The 24,967-nt window shown below is 51.9% G+C and overlaps 1 protein-coding gene across 1 annotated transcript; it reads right to left on the bottom strand.

The window, feature by feature from the left end:
- On the bottom strand, positions 1-24,967 carry LOC102250088 (myosin-6). Its single transcript, XM_005882218.2, has 38 exons — positions 24,931-24,967; positions 24,391-24,609; positions 23,066-23,209; positions 22,652-22,808; positions 22,534-22,561; positions 22,165-22,276; positions 21,797-21,889; positions 20,735-20,798; positions 20,379-20,477; positions 19,869-19,972; positions 19,645-19,783; positions 18,010-18,278; positions 17,573-17,743; positions 16,126-16,435; positions 15,270-15,340; positions 14,906-14,993; positions 14,701-14,818; positions 14,450-14,573; positions 14,039-14,175; positions 12,157-12,412; positions 11,780-12,022; positions 11,418-11,594; positions 10,998-11,143; positions 10,653-10,743; positions 8,205-8,594; positions 7,722-7,848; positions 7,512-7,630; positions 6,965-7,161; positions 6,266-6,449; positions 5,926-6,091; positions 5,701-5,825; positions 4,477-4,785; positions 3,964-4,167; positions 2,972-3,097; positions 2,486-2,761; positions 1,211-1,306; positions 458-592; positions 1-83 (listed from the first exon to the last, which is right to left on the bottom strand). The coding sequence occupies exons 2-38, from the start codon at positions 24,589-24,591 to the stop codon at positions 60-62; spliced, it is 5,820 nt and encodes a 1,939-aa protein (XP_005882280.1). The 5' UTR covers positions 24,592-24,609; positions 24,931-24,967; the 3' UTR covers positions 1-59.

The raw sequence follows: 24,967 nt of genomic DNA, 5'->3' as shown, positions 1-24,967 counted from the left end.
TCAGAGTCTGGCAACCAGCTTTATTACAGGTTAGCATGAGCAAGGTCCTGAAGGCAGCATCACTCCTCATCGTGCAGTTTTTGCTGAAAAAGAAATAAAAGGTCTGAGGAGGCAATTGGCAAAAGGGAGGAAGGATGTGGGGAGGAATCTCTGAGCTTTCATGGGCCTAAAGGAGATGCCCTTAGAGGGAGAGGTTTAGGCCTCAGGGATCTTGGGATTCCATTTAGGGGTCTTTGTGGTTTAGGACCTCCTAATTGGAACTCCAAAGGACTGGGGTTCTAGAGAGGCTCCAGTCTGTAGGGGTGTTCTGAGCAGGAGGGGGATTCTCAGGAATGGGTGCTATGGGACTCTTAGGCTATCCAAATATAGGGTAAGAAGTACCCCCTCAGAAGGGTGCTAATGTTGGAGGGAAGCTGCTGTGGGGGTGACTAGTCAAGCCTGGGGGTAGGGGACCCACCTTGCTGCCGATGTCACGGCTCTTGGCCCGCAGCTTGTTGACCTGGGACTCGGCGATGTCCGCTCGCTCCTCCGCCTCATCCAGTTCATGCTGCACCTTGCGGAACTTGGACAGGTTGGTGTTGGCCTGCTCCTCCTGCAGGGGTTCAGGGGGTGGGAGCATGAGGTGAGAGGGGGTGGGGAGGTGCGTATTCCCAGCTTCCTGGTCTGGGGACTCACTGTTCCTGGCTGGGCTCAGTGCTCTCACCCCTCACCCATGTTCCTGCAACAGCCTTGCCAAGGGCGTCCTACTCCTCCCTGGCTTGGCATCTGATAGACGCTCCCTGACCTGGGGTTTACTGCACAGGAGTGCTCAGCAACACCTCACATCCACGCCTGTTTGCCCACCCACATGTCTTCCTCACTGCGCTATGCCTGGTCAGTTTCTCTTCCAGGCTCAATTTCACTGCCACCTTCCAGTCTTTTAGCACTGTCTGATCCCCTGACCTACGGTAGCAGCTACTCTGCCTTCTCTTGGGCTTATTAGTATATGAATTATAAGTAGCTTGTGAGCAAATCCTGGATCAAATAAGCATTGCTTCTGTTAACTCAGAGTGCCTGACACAACTGTGAGCATATCGGACACATGTAACAAATGTGTGAAAGTTAAAGTGAATAGCAAACTCATTGTCCAGGCCCCAAGCTGGGGTGGACACTCGTTGTTTCAAACACACAGGAGGTGTGTTCGTTAGAGTGGAGAAACCCATGAACTTACTGCCTCCTCAGCCTGGCGCTTGTAGGCCTTGACCTTCAGCTGCAGCTTGTCCACCAGGTCCTGTAGCCGGAGCAGGTTCTTCTTGTCCTCTTCAGTCTGGGGGTGGATGGGTGGGAGTTTTGGGGGAGAAGCAAGTACAATCATCTTTCCCTCCCTCACCATTCCACTCTTCTCCCCATGCCTTAGCTGACCCTCCCTCAAATGGGCCAGATTAAAGAGGTGATGGAAAGAGTCCATCTTTGATGCTACTTGTAGGTCACAGGGCCAAGGCAAAGCCCTTAGTCCATATTTAAAAAGCAATGAGAGCTGCCACCTTAAAACTGGAAGGGGGGGAGGGGCTCAGAACCAAATGGAATTCCATAATCTAATAATATGGAGACATTGGGCTGTTCCAGCTTCAACTTATCAATTCCACCATAGATGCTCTTGGCCAATGGTCCTAGAATGACCAGAAAGGAATAATGATGAATGCAAAAAGAAGGGGGCATTATAGTCTATACCATTCCAATCTATCATAATCCAATATGCTAATATACTGTACTGGGCCAAATTTTGGGCACCAGGATCACCGACTCCAGTGTCACTTGATCAATCCCATCTCTACATCATTGTATATGTTAGGCTGGCATTTCCTAGGCTGACATTATGTCCACAAATATGTCTGCAGTTCTACATCTGTATCTCTTTCCTGTGCCTCATATCCAGATGTCAAATGGACCAATACTCCTTTCTCTTTCATTACCAGGCACACTGTGAAAATAAGGAGTCAAAGGTGAAAGCTCTGAGCTATGCAGATGGAGATCTTAGAACATTTTGTGATCTGCCTTTTCTAAGGTCTTCTTCCCATTGTCCTAGAAGTTCCATGAAAGATCTGAGTCTTTTCCCATCTCTGACTTTTATCCCTAAGCTGCCACACAATGTCCCTCCCAATTAGGCCAGTAGAAGGTGGAAAGCTTCCTTGGACTATTCGGAAGCCTTCATGGTAGACATTCAGATTATTAAAAAATCTGGGGAAATTCTGGTTAAAAGTGCTCTCAGAAAGTAGAAGTAGATTTTCCTGCATTCACTGGAAAAACTCATGGACTTAAGCCAAACTGACTCGAGTATGTGAAAGAAAGTTAACCCAAAGACACCTTCTCAAGGAGCAGGTGCCAGGAGGACCAGGTGGCATTTCCTGAATGGTAGTTTGGCTTGGAGTCTGTGGGGGCCAGGAGGTGGGGCTGGGGTAGCCCTTGACTTCTGATGGCCCGGCCCCAGAGCAGCCACCAGCCGCACCTGGTAGGTGAGCTCCTTGATGCGCCGCTCACTCTTCCTCATGCCCTTGACTGACTCCACATTGCGCTTCTGCTCGGCCTCCAGCTCATTCTCCAGCTCCCGCACCCGGGCCTCCAACTTCTGCAGCTGCTTCTTGCCGCCCTTGAGAGCAATCTGCTCAGCCTCGTCCAGCCGGTGCTGCAGGTCCTTAATGGTCTGTTCCATGTTCTTCTTCATGCGTTCCAGGTGGGCGCTGGTGTCCTGCTCCTTCTTCAGCTCCTCTGCCATCATGGCGGCCTGTGGACAGGAGAGAGGTGTAAAAGAACCGGGGCCCAGGTCTCTTCTCCCTAAAGGATCACCTCTTTCCCATCCTGGCATTTGCTCCCTGAGGCCCTCAAACCCATGAAACTGCAGAGTCACCTTGTCCTTACAGCCCAGTGGCCTGGCCTGGACCCAGAGCCCTTGTTCATGTCTTTAGGGGAGGCTGGAAGGTGCGGGGGCACTCACATCCGTGATGGCCTTTTTGGCCTTCTCCTCAGCGTTCCTGCACTCCTGCACCGCCTCCTCCACTTCTGACTGGAGTTGGGTCAGATCCGACTCCATCTTCTTCTTCTGGTTGATGAGGCTGGTGTTCTAGATATGGGCAGAGAAAATTATCGAATGTATACTTTGTTGTCTGATTCTACACCTTTATCCAGAGAGAATTAAAACCGGTCATGTGTTACAAACATGTCTTTCTTTTAGTATATTCCTTTTGTTTCTCACACGCTCTCCCTTTTCTTATGAGAATAGATATGCTCTAGATTTTATATCTAAAGTTATCAGCTCTGAAGAAAGACTTCAAGCAACAAAGAGTCTGCATTTCTACTCCTGAGCTCTTTAGTAACATGTCTATGCAAGAGCATGAAAATATTCCAAGGAAAATGGGAATAACTTTTTACCAGACAATATCCTGGAAATGATTACAGTTACAGAAAGAATGACGAAGGGTAAGGAAGAGAGGACCAGGTCAGCGCATGATGTCATTTCCACACATAACTAAATTATGGAACAAGCTCTACCAGGCACCGCAATTAGATGGGCACGGAAACTCATTACAGAGTGTAGAAGTGTGTATAGGACTGCAGAAAAATGCTGTTCTGTTGAGAATTTGGTTTGCAAGTAGATGCTGTTGTGCTCCTTTAAATTCTCAAAGTTCCATCTTTACAGAGCAAGATGGAGGTGTCTTCTAGATCAAGGATATCAAATAGCAGCATGTATAACTCCCAGATTTGTGACTTTGGCAGGCATCACCAACCAGTTATGACACTCTTAGCTTTTACCTCTAGACCCCCTTCCCAGGTATTGGTTCCACGGCCATGACTAACAGATGAGAGTTGGCTCGAGAGATAATTTGCAATCCTGGTTGGACATGCTTACTCAGGACCTATGGTCAGAGCGTCTATGTCCCAGGCTCTGCCACTCAGCAGGTCCCGTGGTGGTGGCCCTGATCTCCTCACCTGGGAGTGCAGCAGCTGCACCCGCTCGCTGGTCTCGATCAGCTCCTGCTCGGCCAGCTTCCGAGACCTCTCTGTCTGCTCCACCACAGCCCGCAGCTCCTCCAGCTCGGCCTGCAGCAGGGTGTTGCGCCGCTCCACGATGGCGATGTTCTCCTTCAGGTCATCGTTGACCCGGACCGAGTCATCTAGCTGGATCTGGGTGTCCTGTGGGGGAAAAGGGTAATGTGAGGAAGCCTCCCATTCAGGGTCTGATGTGCCCGGTCCCAGATTCACAATCTCTTTTCAAGTGGAGGGCAAAGGGGCACCTTTCCTCATTTGGTCTCTAGGCCTAGTGGCTGGACTGGTCCGGTCCAGGACATGCTTAGGGCCTAGTCAGTCCTCCTCCCTCAAGCCTCCAAGTCCAGGAGGTAGGGGACCTCCACCTTCTCATATTTGTTAGCCCAGGACCCTTTTCTCTGTCCTTCACCATCCCTCTGGGCTCACTCCCCTTGTGAGAACCCCAACTTCTGTTACCTTTAGATGAGCTTGGGCAATCTTCAGGTGCTTCTGGGCCTCTGAGGCTATCCTGTTAGCCTGGCTGAGCTGGATTTCCATCTCATTGAGGTCGCCCTCCATCTTCTTCTTCACACGCAAGGCCTCGTTGCGGCTGCGCGTCTCCGCGTCCAGGGAGCTCTGCAGCGAGTCCACCACCCGCAGGTGGTTGCGCTTGGCCTGCTCCATCTCCTCGTCCTTCTCAGCCAGCTTCCGCTCCATCTCTGCCTTGATCTGGTTGAACTCCAGCTGTGCCCGGAGGATCTTGCCCTCCTCATGCTCCAGGGAGGCCTAGTAAGGGGGCGGGGAGAGAGGGTCAGAGGCAGAGAATCAGGACATGGGGTGGGGTAGGGAGCAAGGTTGATAGGATTTGGGTGTCAGCCAGGACTATGGCCTGGAGAGGAGAGCTGGGAAGAGACAAGGAGGTGGGATCTGCCTTCCGGGCCACCTGGTGCTCTGGGGGAGGAGGTGCAGGATGCCCTGGGCTTCCTTTGCCAAGGAAAGGGTTTGAACCTCACAATTGCCAATACTCCCCCCACCCTCCGCCCCCACCACCTCAGCACCAATACCACTGCATGGTCCTGATTTATCTAAAATATCATAGAAAAAGGAGGGAGTTTTATAACCACAAATTCAAAACTTCACCTTTGTTTCCTAAGCCCCTCACCCTGGTGAAAAAAGAAGCCCCAAAACTCAGGGCTATACCTAGGTTCTTAAAAAGGAACAGTAATAATAGCTAATATATATCAAGTGCTTAAATGTGTTATCTCATTTAATTTTCATAATAATCATGCATAAATCTTATGAGGATGTATAATTAATTTCATTTTACAGATGAGAAACTGAGGTACAGAGATGTTGAGGAACTTGCCCCGTGACAGAGTGGAGGTCCTGAAACCAAGTTTCAAACTCAGGTCTGGTTGACTCTAGAGCCCATCATGCTACCCACTGTTTGAGGAGCTATTATGATGGCCAGGCTTCAACTTTATAAACCTGGTGCGAAACCAAACCTATGGCTTATGATCAGACTGTGATGTTTCCTTTGTGCAGACCTTGGCTTTGGAGGTAGTCATGGGTAGTGGATAGATGACCTTGGACTAAGAATAAGAGGCTAATAGTTTTGTCTTGGGTGAGGAAGAATTAAGGAGTCAGAAAGAGTCGGGTTGGGGGAAGCAGGCAGGGGTGCAGGTGGGAGCAAGCTCTCACCTCGGCCTCCTCCAGGGCCGACTGCAACTCTAGCTTCTCCACCTCCAGCTGCTTGCGGACCTTCTCCAGCTCATGCACATTCTTTCCTCCTTCTCCCAGCTGCTCAGTCAGGTCAGAGATCTCCTCTGGGGGTTAGAGAACCAGAAATCTCAAAGCCTGTGTTCTCTCTGACCCTCAGTGGCCCTCCTTGCCTCCTCCCCTCCCTGGCCTCATGCCCCAGCGCACCCTGAAGGTTCTTGTTTTCTCTCTTGAAGGTCTCCAGGTGCTCCAGGGACTCCTCATAGGCGTTCTTGAGCTTGAAGAGCTCCGTGCTGAGAGAGCGAGCCTCCTTCTGTGAGGACTCCAGCTCTGACTGCGACTCCTCATACTTCTGCTTCCATTCGGCCAGGATCTGCAGGGACAGAGTCAGGCTCACTGCGCAGCCCCCTGCCCCACCTCCAGGGGCTGCCCAGGCTCCTTGCCTGGCCTCAGCCTCCTTCCTGCCTCCAAGGAGTTTGCTCCTGGCTTCATACTGATGCTGGTACCCCTGCTCTGCCCCCTGGCTGTGGCCCCCACCAGGACCCACCTTGTCGAAGTTCCTCTGCTTCTTGTCCAGGGCCGCAGCAGCTGCGTTGGAGCGCTCCACATCCACCATCAGGTCCTCGATCTCGTTCTGCAGCCGGTGCTTGGTCTTCTCCAGGGATGAGCACTTGGCATTGACGGCCTCCACAGCCTCCTCAGCGTCCTGTAGTCGCTGGGCCAGCTTCTTCCTGCCAGGTTGGTTGGGTGTGTGTGTGTGACTCTACCCAGGAATAGTGGGGCCTTGGGACTGACACCTGAGGAGGACCCACTTCCTCCCCACAGCTCCTTGGGACCATGAGCAGCCCCTTTAGGCCCTGGGACCCCAGCCTTGAGGAAGCAAGGCTACGGGTGCCTAGAACAGTTTCCTCCCCCATGCAGCACCATCTGGGTGGCAGCCCCCACCTGTCCCATGTCAGGCTGATCGATGGTAGCTCCTCTGACCAACAAGCTTTTTGCTCGTCTTATACGTGAGAATCAGGTATAACCCGGGCCAAAAGCTCGCCTGTCATAGGAAGTGAGTCAGTGCCAGTCGGGGTTCACTCAGAGTGCAGGATCCAAGCACCTCTATTTTCCACCACATTTCTCACATCCTCCTCTCTCTTCTACCTCAAATCTCCTTCCCATTCCCACTTTGCCTGTCCCACCCCGTGTGCTCTGGCTTCTTCCTCTCTTAGATTCAATGTGGGGGCTGCCTGGGACTCACTTGGCCTCCTCGAGCTCCTCAGTCCGCTGGATGGCGTCCGTCTCATACTTGGTCCTCCACTGGGCCACCTCCGAGTTGGCCTTGGACAGGACGCGCTGCAGCTCTGCCTTGGCCTCTGTCTCCTCCTCATACTGCTCCCGGAGCAGGTCGCAGTCGTGCCTGGCCGATTGCAGCGCGTGGGCCAGGGCATTCTTCGCCTGGGAGGTGAACACCAGGAGGTGAGCTCAGCTTTCAGGAAGGTGAGAGGGAATCCCCACCGCTCCCCTTCTCCAAATCCTTTACATATCTACAAACTTCAACTAAGCCCAGCCACATTCAGGGTGTAGAATCTCAACATCCTGGAGTAGCTTCCCAGTTTGCCCACCCTACCCCTTTACAAATAAGAAAAGAGGCATTTGATGATATAAGTGTGGCTTAACTGAAGAGTAGAAGAACCTAGACTGGAGGTCTTCCCACACAGGGGCCTCTCTTCAGTCTCCGTTTCTGGTGTTGACGCTCACTGCGCCAGGGCTGCCACCTGCCCTCCTGCCCCCCAGCCGGGCCCCACCTTGCCCTCCTCCTCCAGCTGCCTCTTGAGGTCCTCCATTTGCTGGGTGTAGGATAGCTTCCCTCGGGTCAGCTGGGAGATCAGCGCTTCCTTTTCTTCCAGTTGCCGGGACAGCTCACCTGGAGGTGGGAATATGGGTTTGTGGGCCATAAAAAAGGGCACCTGATGGCTTATTCTGGGGCAGGCACAGGGCTGGTTAGGAACACCCACCATTCTCAGTCTGTAGCTTGGCTTGCTGGGTGGTGAAATCGTTGAGGGAGCGTTGGGCTTCTTCCAGCTTAGTGCGGTACTCGTTGGCCTGGTCCTCCAATGTCCGAGACACTTTCTCCAGGTTTGCCTTCAGGCAGTAAAGGGACAGGGGAGTTGGGATGTGGGAGGGGCTGGAGTTGTAGGGAGTAGGGGCTGGGTGGACCAGAGGAAGGAAGGGAGGGCCAAGGTGGGGAGAGCACAGAGGGCAGGGGGATGAAATGGGTGGTGCTGGAGGGCCACAATCGGAAGCGGGTACGTGAGTTAAAGAAGAGAAGAATGGTGAGGAGACAAAGATATGGGTGGAGGGCAAAGGAGGTGCAAAGGAGAGAGAGACCAAAGGGTGATGGAGGAGTGATGACTAGAGAGGTGGCAGATAGAGAAAGTGGAAGGAAGGTGCAAGCTGTGAGGGTGAGGAGGGCGAGGAGAGGCTAAGCACAGGCCCACCTTGGCCTTGATGATCTGCTCCATGTTGGAGGTGACGTCGTCCAGCTCCAGCTTGAACTCACTCTTCTCCTTCTCCAGCTTCTGCTTCACACGCTGCAGATTGTCAATCTGCTCGCCCAGCTCGGCCACACTGTCAGCATGCTTCTTGCGCAGGGCTGCCGCCGTGGCCTCGTGCTGCAGCGTGGCCTCCTCCAGGTCCCGCCTCATCTTCTGGAACTCAGCCTCACGCTTCTTGTTCATCTCAATCTGCACAGCTGTGGCCCCTCCAGCCTCTTCCAGCCGCTCACTGATCTCCTCCAGCTCCCGGGACAGGTCTGAGCGCAGCTTCTCCACCTTGGCCCTGGCAGTGCGCTCTGCCTCCAGCTCCTCCTCCAGCTCCTCGATGCGTGCCTGGGCCCAGACACAAAGGGCTCAGCCCACTGCCTGGAGCCCTCCATGGGAGCCTCCTCCCCCAGCTCTAGAAGATTCCTGGCCCAAGCACTCAGGTCCTGCAGAGCAGTGGTTTGCTAGGGGTCAGCCAGCAATGTCTGGAGAGATTTCTGACTGTCATGACTGGGGAAGGAGATTGCTACTAGCATCTAGGGGGCAGAAGTCAGGGATGCTGTGAAACATCCTATAGTGCATAGGCCATCAATAGGAATTTGGTTAAAGCCAAAACTTCAAGGCACCTCCCAGGGGCATCCAGACCCAGTCTGAGAATCTGCATGCCTAAATCCTGAGAATATGTGCAAAGAATGGGATCTCTGGATCTCTGGATCTCTGGATCTCACATTCCATAGATTCCACAGATGCACTAGGCTCTGCCCTCCTGAACATAAGCAGGAAAGCAGGTGCTTGTATTTTACAAATATTTGCAACAATATGCCTCACAACAACCAAAAGCTTTTGCTATCTTCCAAGTTGACCACAAAGTCCAGTCAACCATATTTCTCACTCTGCAAGGCTTGCTTTTTTATGCCCAGGGCTGGGCTCCAGTTTTATTGTTCCCTTTCAGGCCAGCTGAGTGTCCTCCTCTACCTCTACCTCATTTTTCTGGCCTTAGTCTTGGCTTTGAGTAAATGGGAATAATCTTTCATCTACCATTTTGATCTGACTAGCCAGGAGCAAAGGGGAGGATTGGTGAGATGCCTTCATCTGTGGTTATGGACAGTCTTAATGGAATGTGCATGGGTGGGTCCTGGGAGCAGGAGAGAGAAGACCACCATGCCTCTGCTCCCAGGATGGAGAAGGTGGGGCTGTGTGCAAGAGCTTGGACAGGAAGGAGGAGCCACAGCCTGTTGCCAAGACCTGATGAAGATAACAGTAGTATTTTTCTGGGTCCATGAGTCAAAGAAGTTGCCCAAACCCACGGCAGGAAGACCTGAGGATATCCTGATTTTCTGGCTAAAACCCAGCAGGGTCACCCAAGAAGACAGGAGGGCAAATTATCACTGATGGCAGGCCAGCCTCTGAGCAGCCCCCAGAGGAGTGGGATTGTGTTCATGTGTCACTTGCAGCCTGGGCCATGGGCCCCAAATGCTGAGGAAAGACCAGCTATTTCCAGTAGCTTCCATCTGACCAGAAAATGAGAGCTAAGGTCCTGCCCCAGTAGCTGAGTGCCTGTTGCCCATGGGGCTACTATGTCCAGAGCAAGCCAGGCAGCTTCTGCAGTTATAAAACAGGAATGAGAGTACCTGCTGCTTTGTTTCCAGGGCTCTGACAAACCAGGACTAAAGGCACATCGAAATTCAGGATGCATTAAAGGTAAGAGAGACTGGCTATTAATTTATCTCTTGCAGAGGGATGAGAAGGCCATGGGGGAAAAAAAAGAAGCCGGCCTTGCTAGTTGGCTGGCTGACTTCTAGTTGACAGAGTGGTTTCCATATATACTTTTCCCTCTGGTTCTCTATAAGCCAGGGGTTATTAGTCCTATTTGACTGATAAGAGACTGTGGCTCTGAGTGGAAGTGACTTGCTCAGGGTTGTAGGAGTTCACCCCATATCATGGGTACTCTATGGGAATGCAGTCTGGGCTAGTGGCTGTGGTCAGTACCCAGGAAGAATATGAATAGAGCAGCTTATGGGAAGGTGGGTGCTCCATGAAAGCACTTCTCATTCCCATGCAGGGGAAAAGTACCCCCACAAGAAAAGGGTTAGAGGAGAATCAAACCCTAGCTTTTTCCCCAGAGCAGAAAACCCACCAGGCAGAGCATAGTTCAGAAAGAGAAGCCCTTTTTTGTAGGTATGATTCCTCCCACTCTACCTCCACACACAAAATAGTCTTGCTGCAATAACACAGTACTGTTCTAATGGGAGAAGGCTGGTGTTTCCAAGTGCCTGTAAATCAGGACTGGTGGGACCTTTGGAGTGGCCTGGAGTTATAGATATGTCTACAACCCTGAGCCTCTCTAAGGCCATAGCTGCCTCAGGGCTGTTGAGCAGCCCCTGCTTGCACTGGGGAGAACTTTACCTGGTTTTCCTTCAGTTTCTTCTGCAGCTGAAGGGCCAGTGCCTGCTCATCCTCAATCTTACTGTTCTGCTGACTAATGTCAAACTCCTTCCTGGAGGAGAAGCAGGGTGACAGGTGGTCTTCCTTTCTCTATGCCCATTCTCTTTTCTCTTACATCAACATACCAGCACCAGTCCCCTCCACCCGCCCTGGCCAAGAGGGTGAAGGAGAGAGGGCTATGAATTACATCCCATTTCCACTGTGCCCAAACAAAGCAACCTGGCCAGTGGGAGTGCAGCACCCTGCAGCTCTAACCCTCTGGCCAGACACCTCCACTAGCCCCTCCTGGCCACTGTAGGCTCCTACTTCTTGAGCTTTTCTTCCAGCTGCAGCTTGTCATTCTCCAGGTCCATGATGCTCTCTTGGGTCAGCTTCAGGTCACCCTCCAGCTTCCGCTTTGCTCGTTCCAGGTCCATGCGCACTTTCTTCTCCTGCTCCAGGGATCCCTCCAGCTGATGGAGAAAAGAAAACAAACAGGGTGTAGATAACCTGAGATCCACAGTGCTCTCCTCTAAACTCAAAGTCCAGTGGATTGGAAGTCAAATCCAGCAGAGCAATTCCTGCAAGCACAAAGGATTCAGAGACCCAGACTAGGAAGAAACTACAGAGAACAAAAAGGCCCCAGGGGTAAAGAAGTTAGTCCTATGGATCAGGAACTCTTTGGCCACTGGTGTTGCCTACAAAATCCTGACCTGAGAAAGACTGAGCATAGTTTTTATTACTCACATCATCCACCTGTTGCTCCAGCTTGACCTTAGACTTGGTCAGTGTGTTGACCTTGTCCTCTTCAGCCTGAAGGTCATCCAGGGCCTGCTGGTGGGCCTCTTGCAGAGCCTTCTTCTCCTTGGTCAGTTTGGAGATGATTTCATCCAGCCCAGCCATCTCCTCTGTCAGGTTCTTCACCTGTCAACCAAGAACCCCATCCCTTTTAGGTTCAAAGGTCACCAGCTTGGAGACATCTATGGAGATCTCCAATGCCAAGGACCACATTGCTATTAGGATCCCCTGAGTGGCCTGGTGTTGGTTAAGGTCGGTGGTCTTTGAATCCTGAGGAGACCTGGGCTGGCACTAGAGGGAGCTGCCCTCACCTTGTTCTCTGTTGCGTGCTTCTCTTTCTCCACCTTGGCCAATGTCAGCTCCAGGTCATCAATGTCCTTCTTGAGCTCAGAGCATTCGTCTTCCAGCTTGCGCTTCTTGGCAGTGAGCTCAGCGTTCATCTCTTCCTCGTCCTCCATCCTCTCAGTCATCTCCTTCACCTTGGCCTCCAGCTGGATCTTGTTCTTGATCAGCTGGTCACAGCGCTCTTCTGCATCATTGAGGTTGTCTTGTTCCTGGAAGAAGAGGACAGAGAGAAGAGCTGGTGATTAAAGACACTAGAGATCCAGGGTCTTGGTCCCTGACGATGAGATGGGCTATAATCCAGGGGAGGGAGAAGAGAGGTGAAGAGACAATCATGTGGTCTTACCGCCTGCACTTGGAGCTGTAGGTCGTTCTTCTCCTGCAGCAGGGACACCATCTTCTCCTCCAGCTCCTTGCGGCGAGCCTCGGACTTCTCCAGCGCTTCTTTGAGGCGCCCAAACTCCTCCTTCATGGTGGCCATCTCCTTCTCTGTCTCTGCGCTCTTCAGCAGAGGCTTGATCTTAAAGTACAGTTTCATCCAGGGCCAGTTCTTGACCCCCATGAAGGCCCGAATGTTCCACTGGATTACCAGAAGGGCATCCCTGGCAAAGAAGCATAGAGGAAAGAAGGGGCACTATGAAAGAGCATTCCCAAACTGTATTTGGCTCCCAGTCCATCTAAGCAAGTTGGTAGGCACCTTTGGGCAGAAACCTTTCTTGTAGCCTTGATAAATACCCCCACCTAATCATTACTACACCGGACATGTAGTTGTTCAATAAACATTTATTAATTGATAAAATAAAGACAACGGCAGTTTATATTTTTTTCCTACTGGGGCCTTAGTAATAATGAAAGCTACTGCTTATAGAGTGTTTACTATGTTTAGTGTTATAAAAAACTCAAATATGTTAAAAATTATATTTTACACTGGAGGCCCGATGCACGAAATTTGTGCAACGGCTCAGCTCTTGCAGCCCTGGCTGCCTTGGCCTGCGCAGCCCCAGCTGCCTCGCAGCCCCGTGGCCCTGCTCACTGGCCGTTCTGGAAGGTCGTTCCGCCGTATGATCTAATCAGCATATTAGCTCTTTATTATATAGGATATAGGGATATCTATAATTTATGTTATGAAGCATGCGACAAAATGACTACCTATGAACCTATCACCCAAACAAGAACTAGAGCATTGTTGCCACAGTGACTCCACCTGTGTGCTCCTTCCCTGCCTCTTTCCTGATCCCTCCACTAGCCACTACCCCGAATCTTGTGGTTTTCTTTTCTTAGCTTTTAAAAAAATATTTTAACTATATATGTATGTATCTTTAAATAATATGCCACTATTTTATTATTTCTGAGCTTTATGAAAATTGTGTCACACTATAAGTATCTTTCTGTGACATGCTTCTGTCTACTCAACAATATGCTTTTAAGGTTTGAACATATTGCACCATGTAGTTGTAGTTCCCCTTTTCGTTGCTGTATGATATTCCACCAAATGACTATACTATTTACCCATTTCTTTGTGGATAGAAAATTGAGCTGTTTCCAGATCTTTGCTATTTTTACCAATGCTGTGATGAAGATTCTTTTGTTGTCTTGTACACATGCAGGAGTTTCTCTGTGGGCATGCACTCAGGAGTGGAATTGAAAGGTATACAATCGTTCAAAGATGATAAATTGTTTTCCAAAGAGATTGCACTAATTTACACATCTGTAAGCGGTGAATCACACATTTCTTGATTTTTGTAAATCTAGTGTATTTAAATGGTATCTCATGAGTCTCTAATTAGCATTTTCCTATGAAAAAAAAACTTAAAAAAAACTCCAAAATGAGCTCTGGCCAGTCTTCTCAGTGGTTAGAGCGCCAGCTTGAGCACCCAAGGGTCATGAGTTCAATCTCCAGACCCTCTGACCAGGGTGCATGTGGGAGGCAAGCATTGATATTTCTCTCACACATTGATATTTCCCTCTCTCTCTCTCTCTTTCTCTCTCACTCCCTCCCTCCTCCATTCCACTCTCTCTAAAAAAAATCAATGGAAAAAATATCCTTGGGTGAGGATTAACAAAAAAGATTTCAAAATTAGGTCTTGAGTGGTAAAGTCATTTGCCCAGACCAGATAATAAGTGATAGAGTCAGGATTTGAACTCAGGTCTTCCGACCCAAGCCAGTCAGAACTACTTGTCCGCCTCTTACATCTCTGGGAACGTCTCTCCTTTCCCTTGTGCCTCACCTGCGCTCCACGATCTTCTTGAACTCAGTGCGCATGAGCTGGCCCCGGGCCTGGGCTTGAATTCGGGTGATGATGCGGCTCAGCCTCTCATCTCGCATCTCCTCCAGCAGCCCCAGCAGCCCAGCCTTGAAGAACACCTACGGACAAGGGGGAGAGCCAAGGGGGCCGAAGCTTCAGAGAAGGGTATCCAGGATGGAGGAAGAGGGTGGGAGACACTGGCTGAGCTTCCAGGGGACCCATCACCTGCTCATTCTAGACCCGGGAGTGAAATGTGGATGACAAGAGAGAAAGGAAACCTGGCTTCAGGATACAGGAAACCAGGAATCAGGGGTCTGCCTTCCAAACTCCCAGCTGCTCTGCTCAACATGGCTGCAAGCCCTGCAAGTCCACCCTGTGGAGCGCTACACTCACCTTGGTGTGGCCAAACTTGTACTGGTTGTGGTCAATGTCCAGGGAACCTAGCAGCTTCTCTGCCCCTTTTCTGCTGTCAATGAACTGCCCTTCAGGGATGGCCGCTGGGTTCAGGATGCGATACCTGGGAGGGAGATGCCCAAAGTCATCCACGTTCTGCACTGGGCAGCTCTTCCCACAGGATTTGGGGCCACCTGCAGACTCCATTCCCCACAAAGACCACCTGGGCTCTCCCTGTTCCCTGTACCCACCTCTGCCGGAAGTCCCCGTAGAGGATGCGGTTGGGGAAGCCCTTCCTGCAGATGCGGATGCCCTCCAGCACGCCATTGCAGCGCAGCTGGTGCATGACCAGGGGGTTGTCCATCACCCCTGCAGCAGTGGAGAGAAGAGAGGGGTCAGCCTCAGGGCAAATGAGCCAAGTGCCTTTCCCAGACTAGACTCTTCCACATGGCTCACCTGGAGCCTTCCGTTCATTGGGGATGATGCACCGCACGAAGTGAGGGTGGGTGGTCTTCAGGTTGGTCATCAGCTTGTTCAGATTCTCCTGGGGGTGGGTGAGAGGAGGGATTCAGGAGCCACAGGAACCACCCCTTTGGTCTCTGAGCCCTGGGCCCCAGGCAGCCTGCCACCAGAACCCTCAAAAAGGATAAGGAGTTGACACATAATTTATGACGAGTTAAAGCTTGTGTAGAATTTACATGCCAAAATGATCAATCAGCTTGTGCTTCTTTCTTCCCCAAACTTTGAGCATCAGGTTAGGGTGGTACACCCAAGGCTCTGGGCTGGGCCTGCCCACCACAGGTCTCTGGGGCCTCCTTACCCTGTGGACGGCTGACACTGTCTGAAAGGATGAGCCCTTTTTCTTGCTTCCTTTGCTTTTACTGCTCTCCGCTAAAAAGAAGAGAAGGAATGATGACCAAGAGCTTTAAACAGAGGAGCCCTCAGGCAGGGGCAGGACTGCCTCACTAGCTGTGTGACTTCTTATGTCCAAGTCTCAGTTTCTTGGTGAGGAGGATAGTAACTACCTCTAAAGGTGTGAAGATTAGGTAAGATCAGCATCTAAGCTTGTCACCAGTGCTTGCCACATAGCAGGTGCTGAAATAGTATCAGCTCTCTTCTCCCACCCTCTTCTAACCCTACCCTTCATGCTTACATCTTCCCACTTTCTACTTTTCTTCTGGTATTTCATCCTCCTCGTTTCAGTCCACACCCTTCCTCTTCCTTTTCTGACCTGGAGGCTCATTTGTTCAGTGATCCTCTCAGAGTTTATTGAAACATCCTGTGGGCACACCCTAATGCTGGGCTTGGTTAAATTATGTGTGTGCTAAGCTCACTGACATCAGGTGCTCAGTCTTAAGTGACACACGACATATATACTGATATCCATAACAACCCTAATGCTGGGCTTGGTTAAATTATGTGTGTGCTATGCTCACTGACATCAGGTGCTCACAGTCTTGAGATGACACACGACACATATACTGATATCCATAACCAAAGTGGAACATGCCTTTTTCACAGAAGGGGTACAGATGGACTACTGTGGGACCTTCTGGCCCACAACCCATGACTCACAGGCTCCTTCCCACCTTTAGGGTCATGAACTTTGAAACAGTGGGACCCTGGTACCTTGTACCTCCACAAGTGCTCTGGCCCAGTGCAGAGGCTGCCCTTACCAGCATCAGCGGCTGCATATGAAGAGAAGAGTGTGGCCAGGAGCTTGAGGGAGGACTTCTGGTACAAGCCCACCACCGTCTCATTGAGTGGGTCTTTGTTCTTCTGCAGCCAGCCCTGGATGTTGTAGTCCACGGTGCCAGCATAGTGGACCAGGGAGAAGTGGGCTTCCTGCTTCCCCTTGACATTGCGAGGCTTCTGGAAGTTGTTGGATTTGCCCAGGTGGTTGTCGTACAGCTTGGCCTTGAAGGTCATGTCTGTGGCCTTGGGAAACATGCACTCCTCCTCCAGGATGGACATGATGCCCATGGGCTGAGAGCATGGTGGGGAGGTAGAGAGAGCATCATGAGCACATACCAGGCTTCCAGAGTCCCACACCCTGACAGAGCATCAGCCCAGTATAGCTAGCAGGCCACAGAGAGCCTGCTGCCATCTTTTGTCCTCATATAGGAAGCAAATGTTCTTGGAATTAACCTAAATTCAATTATATTCTAATCTGGCGTATATAACCTCTTTCTGCCCCAGAATACCCAATGAAGAACCATGTACCCCCAATCATCCTGCCAGGTCCCCAAGGTCTCCCAGCACAGCTCTGCCTTCCTGGACGGCTCCCACCAAGAGGACAGTGAAGACAGGGACAGATGTGTGTCAGAGCCTCCAGACTGCATGGCTGGCCAGACCCCTATCTATAGGACAGGTAAGAATTCTGCAAGGGATGGTTAGAGGGATCCAGGATCTGCACAACATCCTGCTCTTCTGAAAGCATGGTAGTTCTTGACTTTTCTTGGGGCAAGAATCCTATTGAAAATTTGATGAAGCAAAAATTGCCTCCCCAGGAAAATGTATGTATATACACACACACTCACACACACTCTTTTCCATGAAGTTTCAGGCAATTTTGAGGCCTTTGGAAGAGCGGTACCCTAGATAACCACCCAAAGCCTGTGGGAAGCTTTCCTGAAGGACAGTGGCTGGGCTGGATGAGGGTTAGTCCCTCTGGACTCTGGTTTGTACCAGCAAAGGCACCATGAGGGCAAGTCATCACTGGGAACCTTCCACCAGCTTCATGCTTGTCTCCTGAGTCTTTAGGTAAGAGAAGCTGAAGACGGGCTTTTCTCAGTGAACGGGAAGAGAATGGGATGTCAATTTCTCTAGTTTCAGCCTATGATCTTTCTATGAGTGACACTTTCCATGGAGTGTCAGAAGGGCCAGGAGTCCTCATTCACTAGATCCTCCTCTTAAGACACAGATGTGACCACTGTGAGGACAAGGTCCTGGGAACAGAAGGAAGGGGCTTGTCTTGTATATGCCTGTGACCCCATAGTGGGTGGAAGCTGGGCCTGGAGAGAGGCTTGGGATTCTGGGGACTCTAGTTTCTTGGTTGTAGAAGGGATGAGGCTGTCTGGGATGGTGGGGGAAGGGAACACTGTCAATGGGCTGAGGCAGCACCTTCTCAATGAGGTCGATGCAGGCCTGCAGGTCCATGCCAAAGTCAATGAACTCCCACTCGATGCCCTCCTTCTTGTACTCCTCCTGCTCCAGCACGAACATGTGGTGGTTGAAGAACTGCTGCAGCTTCTCATTGGTGAAGTTGATGCAGAGCTGTTCGAAGCTGTTGAACTGCAGGGGGGATGAGGGCAGAGGTGGGTCAGGTAGGCAGGTGTCCGAGTGGCCAGTAGGCTCAGTCCAGAGTCGAGTCCAGCCCAGTGAGGGGTGTGGCTGGTCCCCTCCCCTGTCAGGGCACGGAGGGAGTATCCTCTGAAGATAGGACTCTGACTGCCTCTGTCACTGCTGAACCCCACCTGCCTTTCCGGTGTCTGGCTTATGACTCATGTGCCAATGAGTGCATTATTGTTCTCCCTACTCCCAGGGTTCCCCCCACTCACATCAAAGATCTCAAAGCCGGCGATGTCCAGGACTCCAATGAAGTACTGGCGCTGCTGTTTGGTCTCCAGGGTGGCGTTGATCCGTGTCACCATCCAGTTGAACATCTTTTCGTACACTGACTTGGCCAGTGCCCCAATGGAGTAGTACACCTGCTGCACGCTCTGCCCTTTGGTGACATACTCATTGCCCACTTTCACCCGAGGGTGGCACAGCCCCTTGAGCAGGTCGGCTGAGTTCAGCCCCATGAGGTAGGCGGACTTGTCGGCATCTGGTGGAAAAGAAAAGGAGTAAGTAAGCGCTTTCAACAGATCCTCTTTCCCTGCCCTAGGGCCAGAGTCTTTCTGAAGCATTAGGTCCAACTCCAGTATGTGCCTGAGTCAGCCTGAAGCCCAGGCCCCTCCATTCACCCAGGGCCTACCACAATGCCTCCATCTTTATGTCTGCTGGGTGTCTCTGGTCCAGGCCCTTCTTAGCACTGCGGTAGCATGTCCCCAAGCTCACTGCACCTCCTCATCTCTCCAGGGCAGGGATGAGAGAAGTGCTCTGCTCCCTGCCTCCTTTGTTCCCACCCCAGGATTGGCCCAGCATTGGGTATGCTCTACTTAATCCAATGTTGACCAACTTGACTGACTGGCAAATTAAGTTCCTAACAGCATGTTGAACAACTCCTCCCCACCCCAACTCCCAGCTCTCTAAATGTACCATCCAACACATCACCTCTATTTAGAGGGAATCTGTTTGGTTTAATTTCAAGCATTTTGTGATAACTGGTGACATGGCTATCATGGCACCCAGGCTTGGCATTTTGATCAGGACAGACACAGAGAAGGGGTCCTCAAAGGTAGGGCAAGAGGAATATTCTCAGGTGTTTGTCTATCACTGTTCACACCTTCACACCTCCTTCTCAAAGAATTCTTGCAACATCCCCGGAGGGAGCTGGAAAGGACTGCCCTCCATTTCACTGAGGAATAAACTGAGGCCCAGAGAGGTGGGTGACACATCAATGCCCTGGGCTCTGTCTGAACCCCTGGCCTGTGCCTCCTAACCAACATGGCACAGAACCTGTGAAGGGCTCACCTAAGGGGTGGGCACCCCCACATGCACACTGCTTCAATGATGGGGATCTGCAGAGCTCAGGGGCTGTGTTTTCCTGGCCTCTGGTGAGATGTAAGCACAGGAGGAAAAATCCCTGACTCATTTCTGGTTGGTACTGCTGGGGTTAAGAGGATGGGGGGGGGGCTCCCTGTCTTCCCATCTTTCCCATGTCCCTCTTCCTCCTCAGCCCTCACCACACCCATCTACACCACAAGCCTAGGTCCTCTTTGGGGACAGTGAGTGGCCTGAGGCTTGGCTAGGCTCCACCAGAAGAGAAAGCCTGGAGGCAGGGCTGCATAGGGAGGAGTGGGGGCAGAGCCTGCCCCTTGGAAAAGGCTCTCCCTCTGGCTACCTGTTTGTCAGACTTCTGGTTTCCTCCCATTTTCTCTATTTTTGTCAACCTAGCTCCTTAAGAATTGTTAAAAGGTACCACTTTTGGACGCAGTGTGGGAAGCCCTGCTCCCAGAAGACTGTCTCCTCTTGACAGGTGACACCCAGCTCCTCAGGCCTTTCCAGTGCCAGCCCTCCTGCCCTCGAACCTTCGGTGCCATCAGGCTCTGCCTGCTCCTCCCGCTGCTTCTGCTTGAACTTCATGTTTCCGTAGTGCATGATGGCTCCAGTCAGCTTGTAGACACCGGATTTCTCTTCAGCAGTGAAGCCCAGCACGTCAAAGGCGCTCTGAACAGACCAAGAGAGGCAAAAAGGTGGTTGGAGTGGGTGGTTCAGGAGGCCTCTGGAGCCCTCACACCACCTCCTCACTCACATCTGTGGCCAGGAGCTCCTCAGAGTCATCAATGGAAGCCACCGACACCTCTCCCTGAGACACGAAGACGTAGTCATAGGGGTTGTTGGTGACCAGCAGCATGTCTGTCCAGGCAAGGGGCAGGGCAGGAAGATGTGGGAGAATAGAAGAGAGGCCCAAGAGCAGTTAGCAAGGACCATGGAGAGACTTCAAAAGAAATGAAAAATAGGTGGGGGTGAAGGGGACATAGGAAGGGAGGACAGTGAGGAAATGACACTTATAAGAAGGAGAGGCAAATGAGAGGAGAATGAGAAAGCCATCAAGGAGTAGGAGAAATTATGACAAGGAAAGGGTGGAAAAGGAGGCAAGAGGAGATGCAGGCAGACCCAAAGAGGGGCAGAAAGAGAAAGCCACTGAGCAGATGGAAGGAGGAGGGAGGTGAGTGGGGTGGCAGGCAGGGTGAGGAGATGGAGGGCACCTGCCCTGCTTGGGGAGGACAGTGGGGCAGCAGGGGCATGGGGTCAGGCTCACCCAGCAACTCTGGCTTCTTGTTGGACAGGATCTGGTAGAAGATGTGGTAGTTCCTCTCAGACTTGAGCTGGCAGATCACTCGGGACTTCTCTAGGAGATCTGAAGTGAGGAGAGGAGAGGAAGGTGGGTAAGGAAGGGGAGAGTCAATCAGCAACAGGGTGGAGATCAGGCTCCTACAGTAAGATGAAGTGGGTCAGGGGAAAGCCACAGTTGGAGGAACAAAGGACTAAACTAAAGCCAAGAGGCAGACGTAGACAAAGACAGAAGATCGAGGGGAAATGATGAAACAGGGCCACCCGCAGGGGAAAAAGGCAGAGGAGGATCGGAGAGGTGGGCAGGGCTGCCTGCATACTCACAAGTCTCTATGTCTGCAGAAGCCAACTTTCCAGTGGCTCCAAAGTGGATCCTGATGAATTTCCCCTGGGGGCAGATGGGACAAAGAGTGAGGGACTGGCCAGAGGAGACAGAATGGAGATTTTGGAACTCAAAACAACTCAGAATGCCCTGGATATGTAAATGACCTATTTGGGGTCCCAGTTTAGTATCAGCAAAACAGGGAAAGGATGTCCATACCCACATGGGATCTCGGAACAGAAACATTGGCACAGGAATGGGCACAGAGAGAATGCCTCCTGGTTGTACTTCTGATAGGACCTCATGTAATCTTTTCAGTGACTATTACAACCTCTTTCAATGATGAAGGGACTAGGGTTCAGACAGGTGTGGAACTTGCTGGGCAAGTGTAAAGCTGGAGGATTGGCTCCAATGTCTATGCCCTTTTCCACTCTAATGTGGAAAAGCTCTGGATACAGAAATAAGGAAAATGTAGAATGTGACCAAATCTACTTCATTTCTTGGCTATGGAACAGCTGTGGTGACTCCAGGTCTCTTTTCTTGAGTTCCCAGAACCCAGGGACCCAGGCTAAATCAGAAGGGTTAAGAGAGAGAGAGACAGACAGACAGACAAACAGACACACACACACACACACACACACACACACACACACACACACACACAGAACCCACTTATTGATATCCCAAAGTCAAACAAAGGACAATCAACTGCGTGTGGTTAGTGTTGGTAAAACAGCACCCCCATTTTTAATCCTCACCCAAGGATATGTTTCCATTGATTTTTAGAAAAAGAGGGAGGGAGAGAGAGAGAGAGAGAGATAGAGATAAGATAGATAGGGCAGGGTTAAGAGAGAGAGAGAGAGAGAGAGACATCAATCTGTTGCCTCCTGTATACCACCCAACCAGGGTTTGAACCTGAAACTTAGGTATGTAACCTGACCTGGAATCGAACCTGCGACCTTTTTGATGTATGGGATGACACTCCAACTAACTGAGCCACCCGGCCAGGGCTAGCAGCCCCTTTTTTGTCAAGGCCAGATGAGGCAGTGGTCAAGGGCACTCACGAATCGGGAGGAGTTGTCATTCCGTACAGTCTTGGCGTTGCCGAAGGCCTCCAGGGCAGGGTTGGCCTGGATGATCTGGTCTTCCAGTGTGCCCTGCAGAGGAAGCAGAACTTGGGAGTTCACCTTCTGTTCACCTTTAGGTGCTGGTATAGAGGGCAGGGGGCTGCTCCGGTCCTGGTGAATGGAGCTGGGGCTGGGTGCACTGCTGGGGAATCTGCCACTCCAAAGGGCCATATCTGTACCCAGAGTGTGTGTCTTTTGCCAGGAAAATCTTGAGCACTTCCACCAGTGCTCCCCAGGGCAAGGCTCAGGGTCACCAGGGTTAGCCTGCCCAGACCCCTTCTACCAAGCCTGTGGTCCATCCGTACCTTGTTTGCATTGGCACTGTCCTTCTTGCCACGGTCACTTATGGCTGCAATGCTGGCAAAATACTGGATGACACGTTTCGTGTTCACAGTCTTCCCTGCCCCGGATTCTCCGCTGGAGGCAACAGGGACCCATCAGAACCTAAGAGTCTCACTGATCTCCGTTTGGATCTTAGCACTGCCCCCTCCTCCCCCAGAGTCCTGGCCATCTGACCTTCAGCACCGGGAGAATTTGTCCATCATCATTGGTCACTCTAGCACTTCTCTGAGAGCCCAGCACCCCACACTTCTTGCAATCACAGCCTTAAATCATTCCTTAGGAATCAGCCTGGGTCCCCCAAGCCCCTCTGTGTGTGGATGGTGCTCACTCACGTGATGAGAACGGACTGGTTCTCCCGATCTGGAAGAGAAAAGAGGACAGGCAGTGGGGTCAGGGCTGAGGGCCTAGGTCCATGACTGAGGGGGCACAGGGCAGGGCCACAGAGCTCACCTGTCAGCATGTACTGATAGGCGTTGTCTGAGATGGAGAAGATGTGGGGCGGTGCCTCGCTCCTCTTCTTGCCCCGGTAGGCAGCCACCACCTCCGAGTTGTACACCGGCAGCCACTTGTAGGGGTTGACGGTGACACAGAAGAGGCCTGAGTAGGTCTAGAGCAGGAGACAGACAGGCATGAGAGGCTGCAAGGGAGAACCCAGGATGGGCAGTGGTGGCAGGCAGGAGAGCCCCTGGTCACCCAGCTGGCTCCTGTCTTCCTGCAGCTGACCAAGGGCAGGAAGGGAATGGGGGGAGGGGGCGCGCTGGGCCCCTTGGGAGAGTGTTGACCTTCTCCCCTTGGCTATGTTGCCCTGCCCTACTTTGCTCTTAGTCCAGGATGGGCTTCCTGCCATGTTCAGAAGGCACTCACGTAGATCATCCAGGCCGCGTAGCGCTCCTTGAGGTTGAAGAGCACGGCGGGCTCGTGCAGGAAGGTCAGCATGGCCATGTCCTCGATCTTGTCGAACTTGGGCGGGTTCTGCTGCATCACCTGGTCCTCCTTCACTGTCACTGTCTAAGGAGGGAGCATGGGCAGTAGGACAGAATGAGTACACCTCCCAGTCTGTAGTCACCAGCCTCACCAACTGACCTCCCAGAACACCGGCCACAATCTGGCCTCTCTCTCACAGCTCTCCTCTGGCCAGTGCCCGGGCCCTACCCCAGAGCTTCTCAGAAAACTTGCCCTTTCACAGTCTCTCCCACCCTAGAGACCATCCTAGAGTCCCTGTGTCTTGTCAGTACCCCAGACCTTGTGCCTATAACTATAACTATTCGGTCCCCATCTAGGGGCAAATCTGGAGAGGCTGCCACCTCTGCCGTCTGTACACACGCCTCATTGTGACTTCTAGGCAGTGCTTGAGGCAAACTTTCACCTCTACTGGAAAGACATCTCACCCAACTACCCTACCTCCACACTGGCCACTGTCACTGTGGTTTGATTGGCATGGGTGAGTTTGCCATGCTCTGATGTCATTAGATCCTGTGGGCAGGTATTCCAGCAGTTGTTACAGTGGAGGAAACTGTGGCTTGAACAATTAAATGATGTGCTGGTAGGGTGGCTGGTTAGTGGCAGAGCTGGGGTAAGAGTCAAAGCCCCCAGTGTGTTGCGGTCCATTATTTCACACCTCGATGGAACGCAACATTTAACCAGTGTGTCTGCAAGGCACATGGTTCTGAGCTGCTGCTGGTGACCAGGGGCAATTCTCCGGGCTGGTGTGAGGGATCAGGGACCCAGGGCTTCTGAGTGCCGGTCACCAGCCCCAGGACTGAGCATTCAGCTAAAGAGTTCCTGCTCTTTGTGTTCACCTGGGTCTGTGAGTTGGCTCTTGGTTTGGGTGAGGGGAATTTGGGAGAGTTTATGGAGGAAACTGAGGCACAGGGGAGAGGGATAGAAGGGAACTTCGTCTGATGTGACTATACCCTCTATCAAGGATACTCCTCTGAGGAGGAAAGCAACTGAGGTTTCCAGCATCCTCTCTGGCAATGCTGAGGTGGTGCCTGGTTACACCTGCTCAGGTCCGTCTGAGGAAGGTCAGAGTTCTCACTCAGACACTGGCTCCTCAAGTGGGCATGTCCTGCAACCCTGATGGCTTTGGCTCTTCTCCAGGACCCATCAACTCCCACTGCTAGTGGCTTCACCCCTGCACCTCCGCCAAAACCTTTCTTCCCCTTCCCCTGGCCCCGTGCTTCACACACCTTGCCGTTCTCGGTCTCAGCAGTGACCTTGCCACCTTCCCTGGATATGATCTTGGCCTTGACAAACTCCTCCTTATCATCAGGCACAAAGCACTGAGTGCGGATGTCGAAGGGCCGGGTCTGGGCCTCCAGACGCTCCTTATCTGACTTGCGGAGGTACTGGGCCGCTGCCCCATATTCCTCCATCTGGGCATCACCCATCCTGCTGCTCCTCTGTGGCTGAGACAGGAGGGCCCAGGCCTCAGTGGGTGGCACTGCCCTCTGTACCCCCACTCCCTGCCCCACCTTCTCACCACCTGGGTCCTAACACTCTCCCCCCACCCTTCCTTTGAGAAGCACCTGGCTTGGGTCCAGCCCTCCCCACTCAAGTTCTGTCTCCCTTGCCCTCTGAAGTGACACTGAAGAGGAATCCCTGTGAGGGTCTGCGGGGGTGAAATTGGCTGGAGCTTGCTAAGGGGATGTGCTGAGCAGCTTGGAGGAGTGACAGTGAGCCCCTGGTCTAGCAACCTGACTCCCAGGAGAAAATTGGGTGGTTCTCACCTGGTTATCACCTCACAAAGAATTCTGAAGAGTCTGG

This window comes from Myotis brandtii, unplaced genomic scaffold (genome assembly GCF_000412655.1).
Source record: "Myotis brandtii unplaced genomic scaffold, ASM41265v1 scaffold70, whole genome shotgun sequence".
NCBI lineage: Eukaryota > Metazoa > Chordata > Mammalia > Chiroptera > Vespertilionidae > Myotis > Myotis brandtii.
This window is presented reverse-complemented; position numbering and strand designations above follow the sequence as displayed.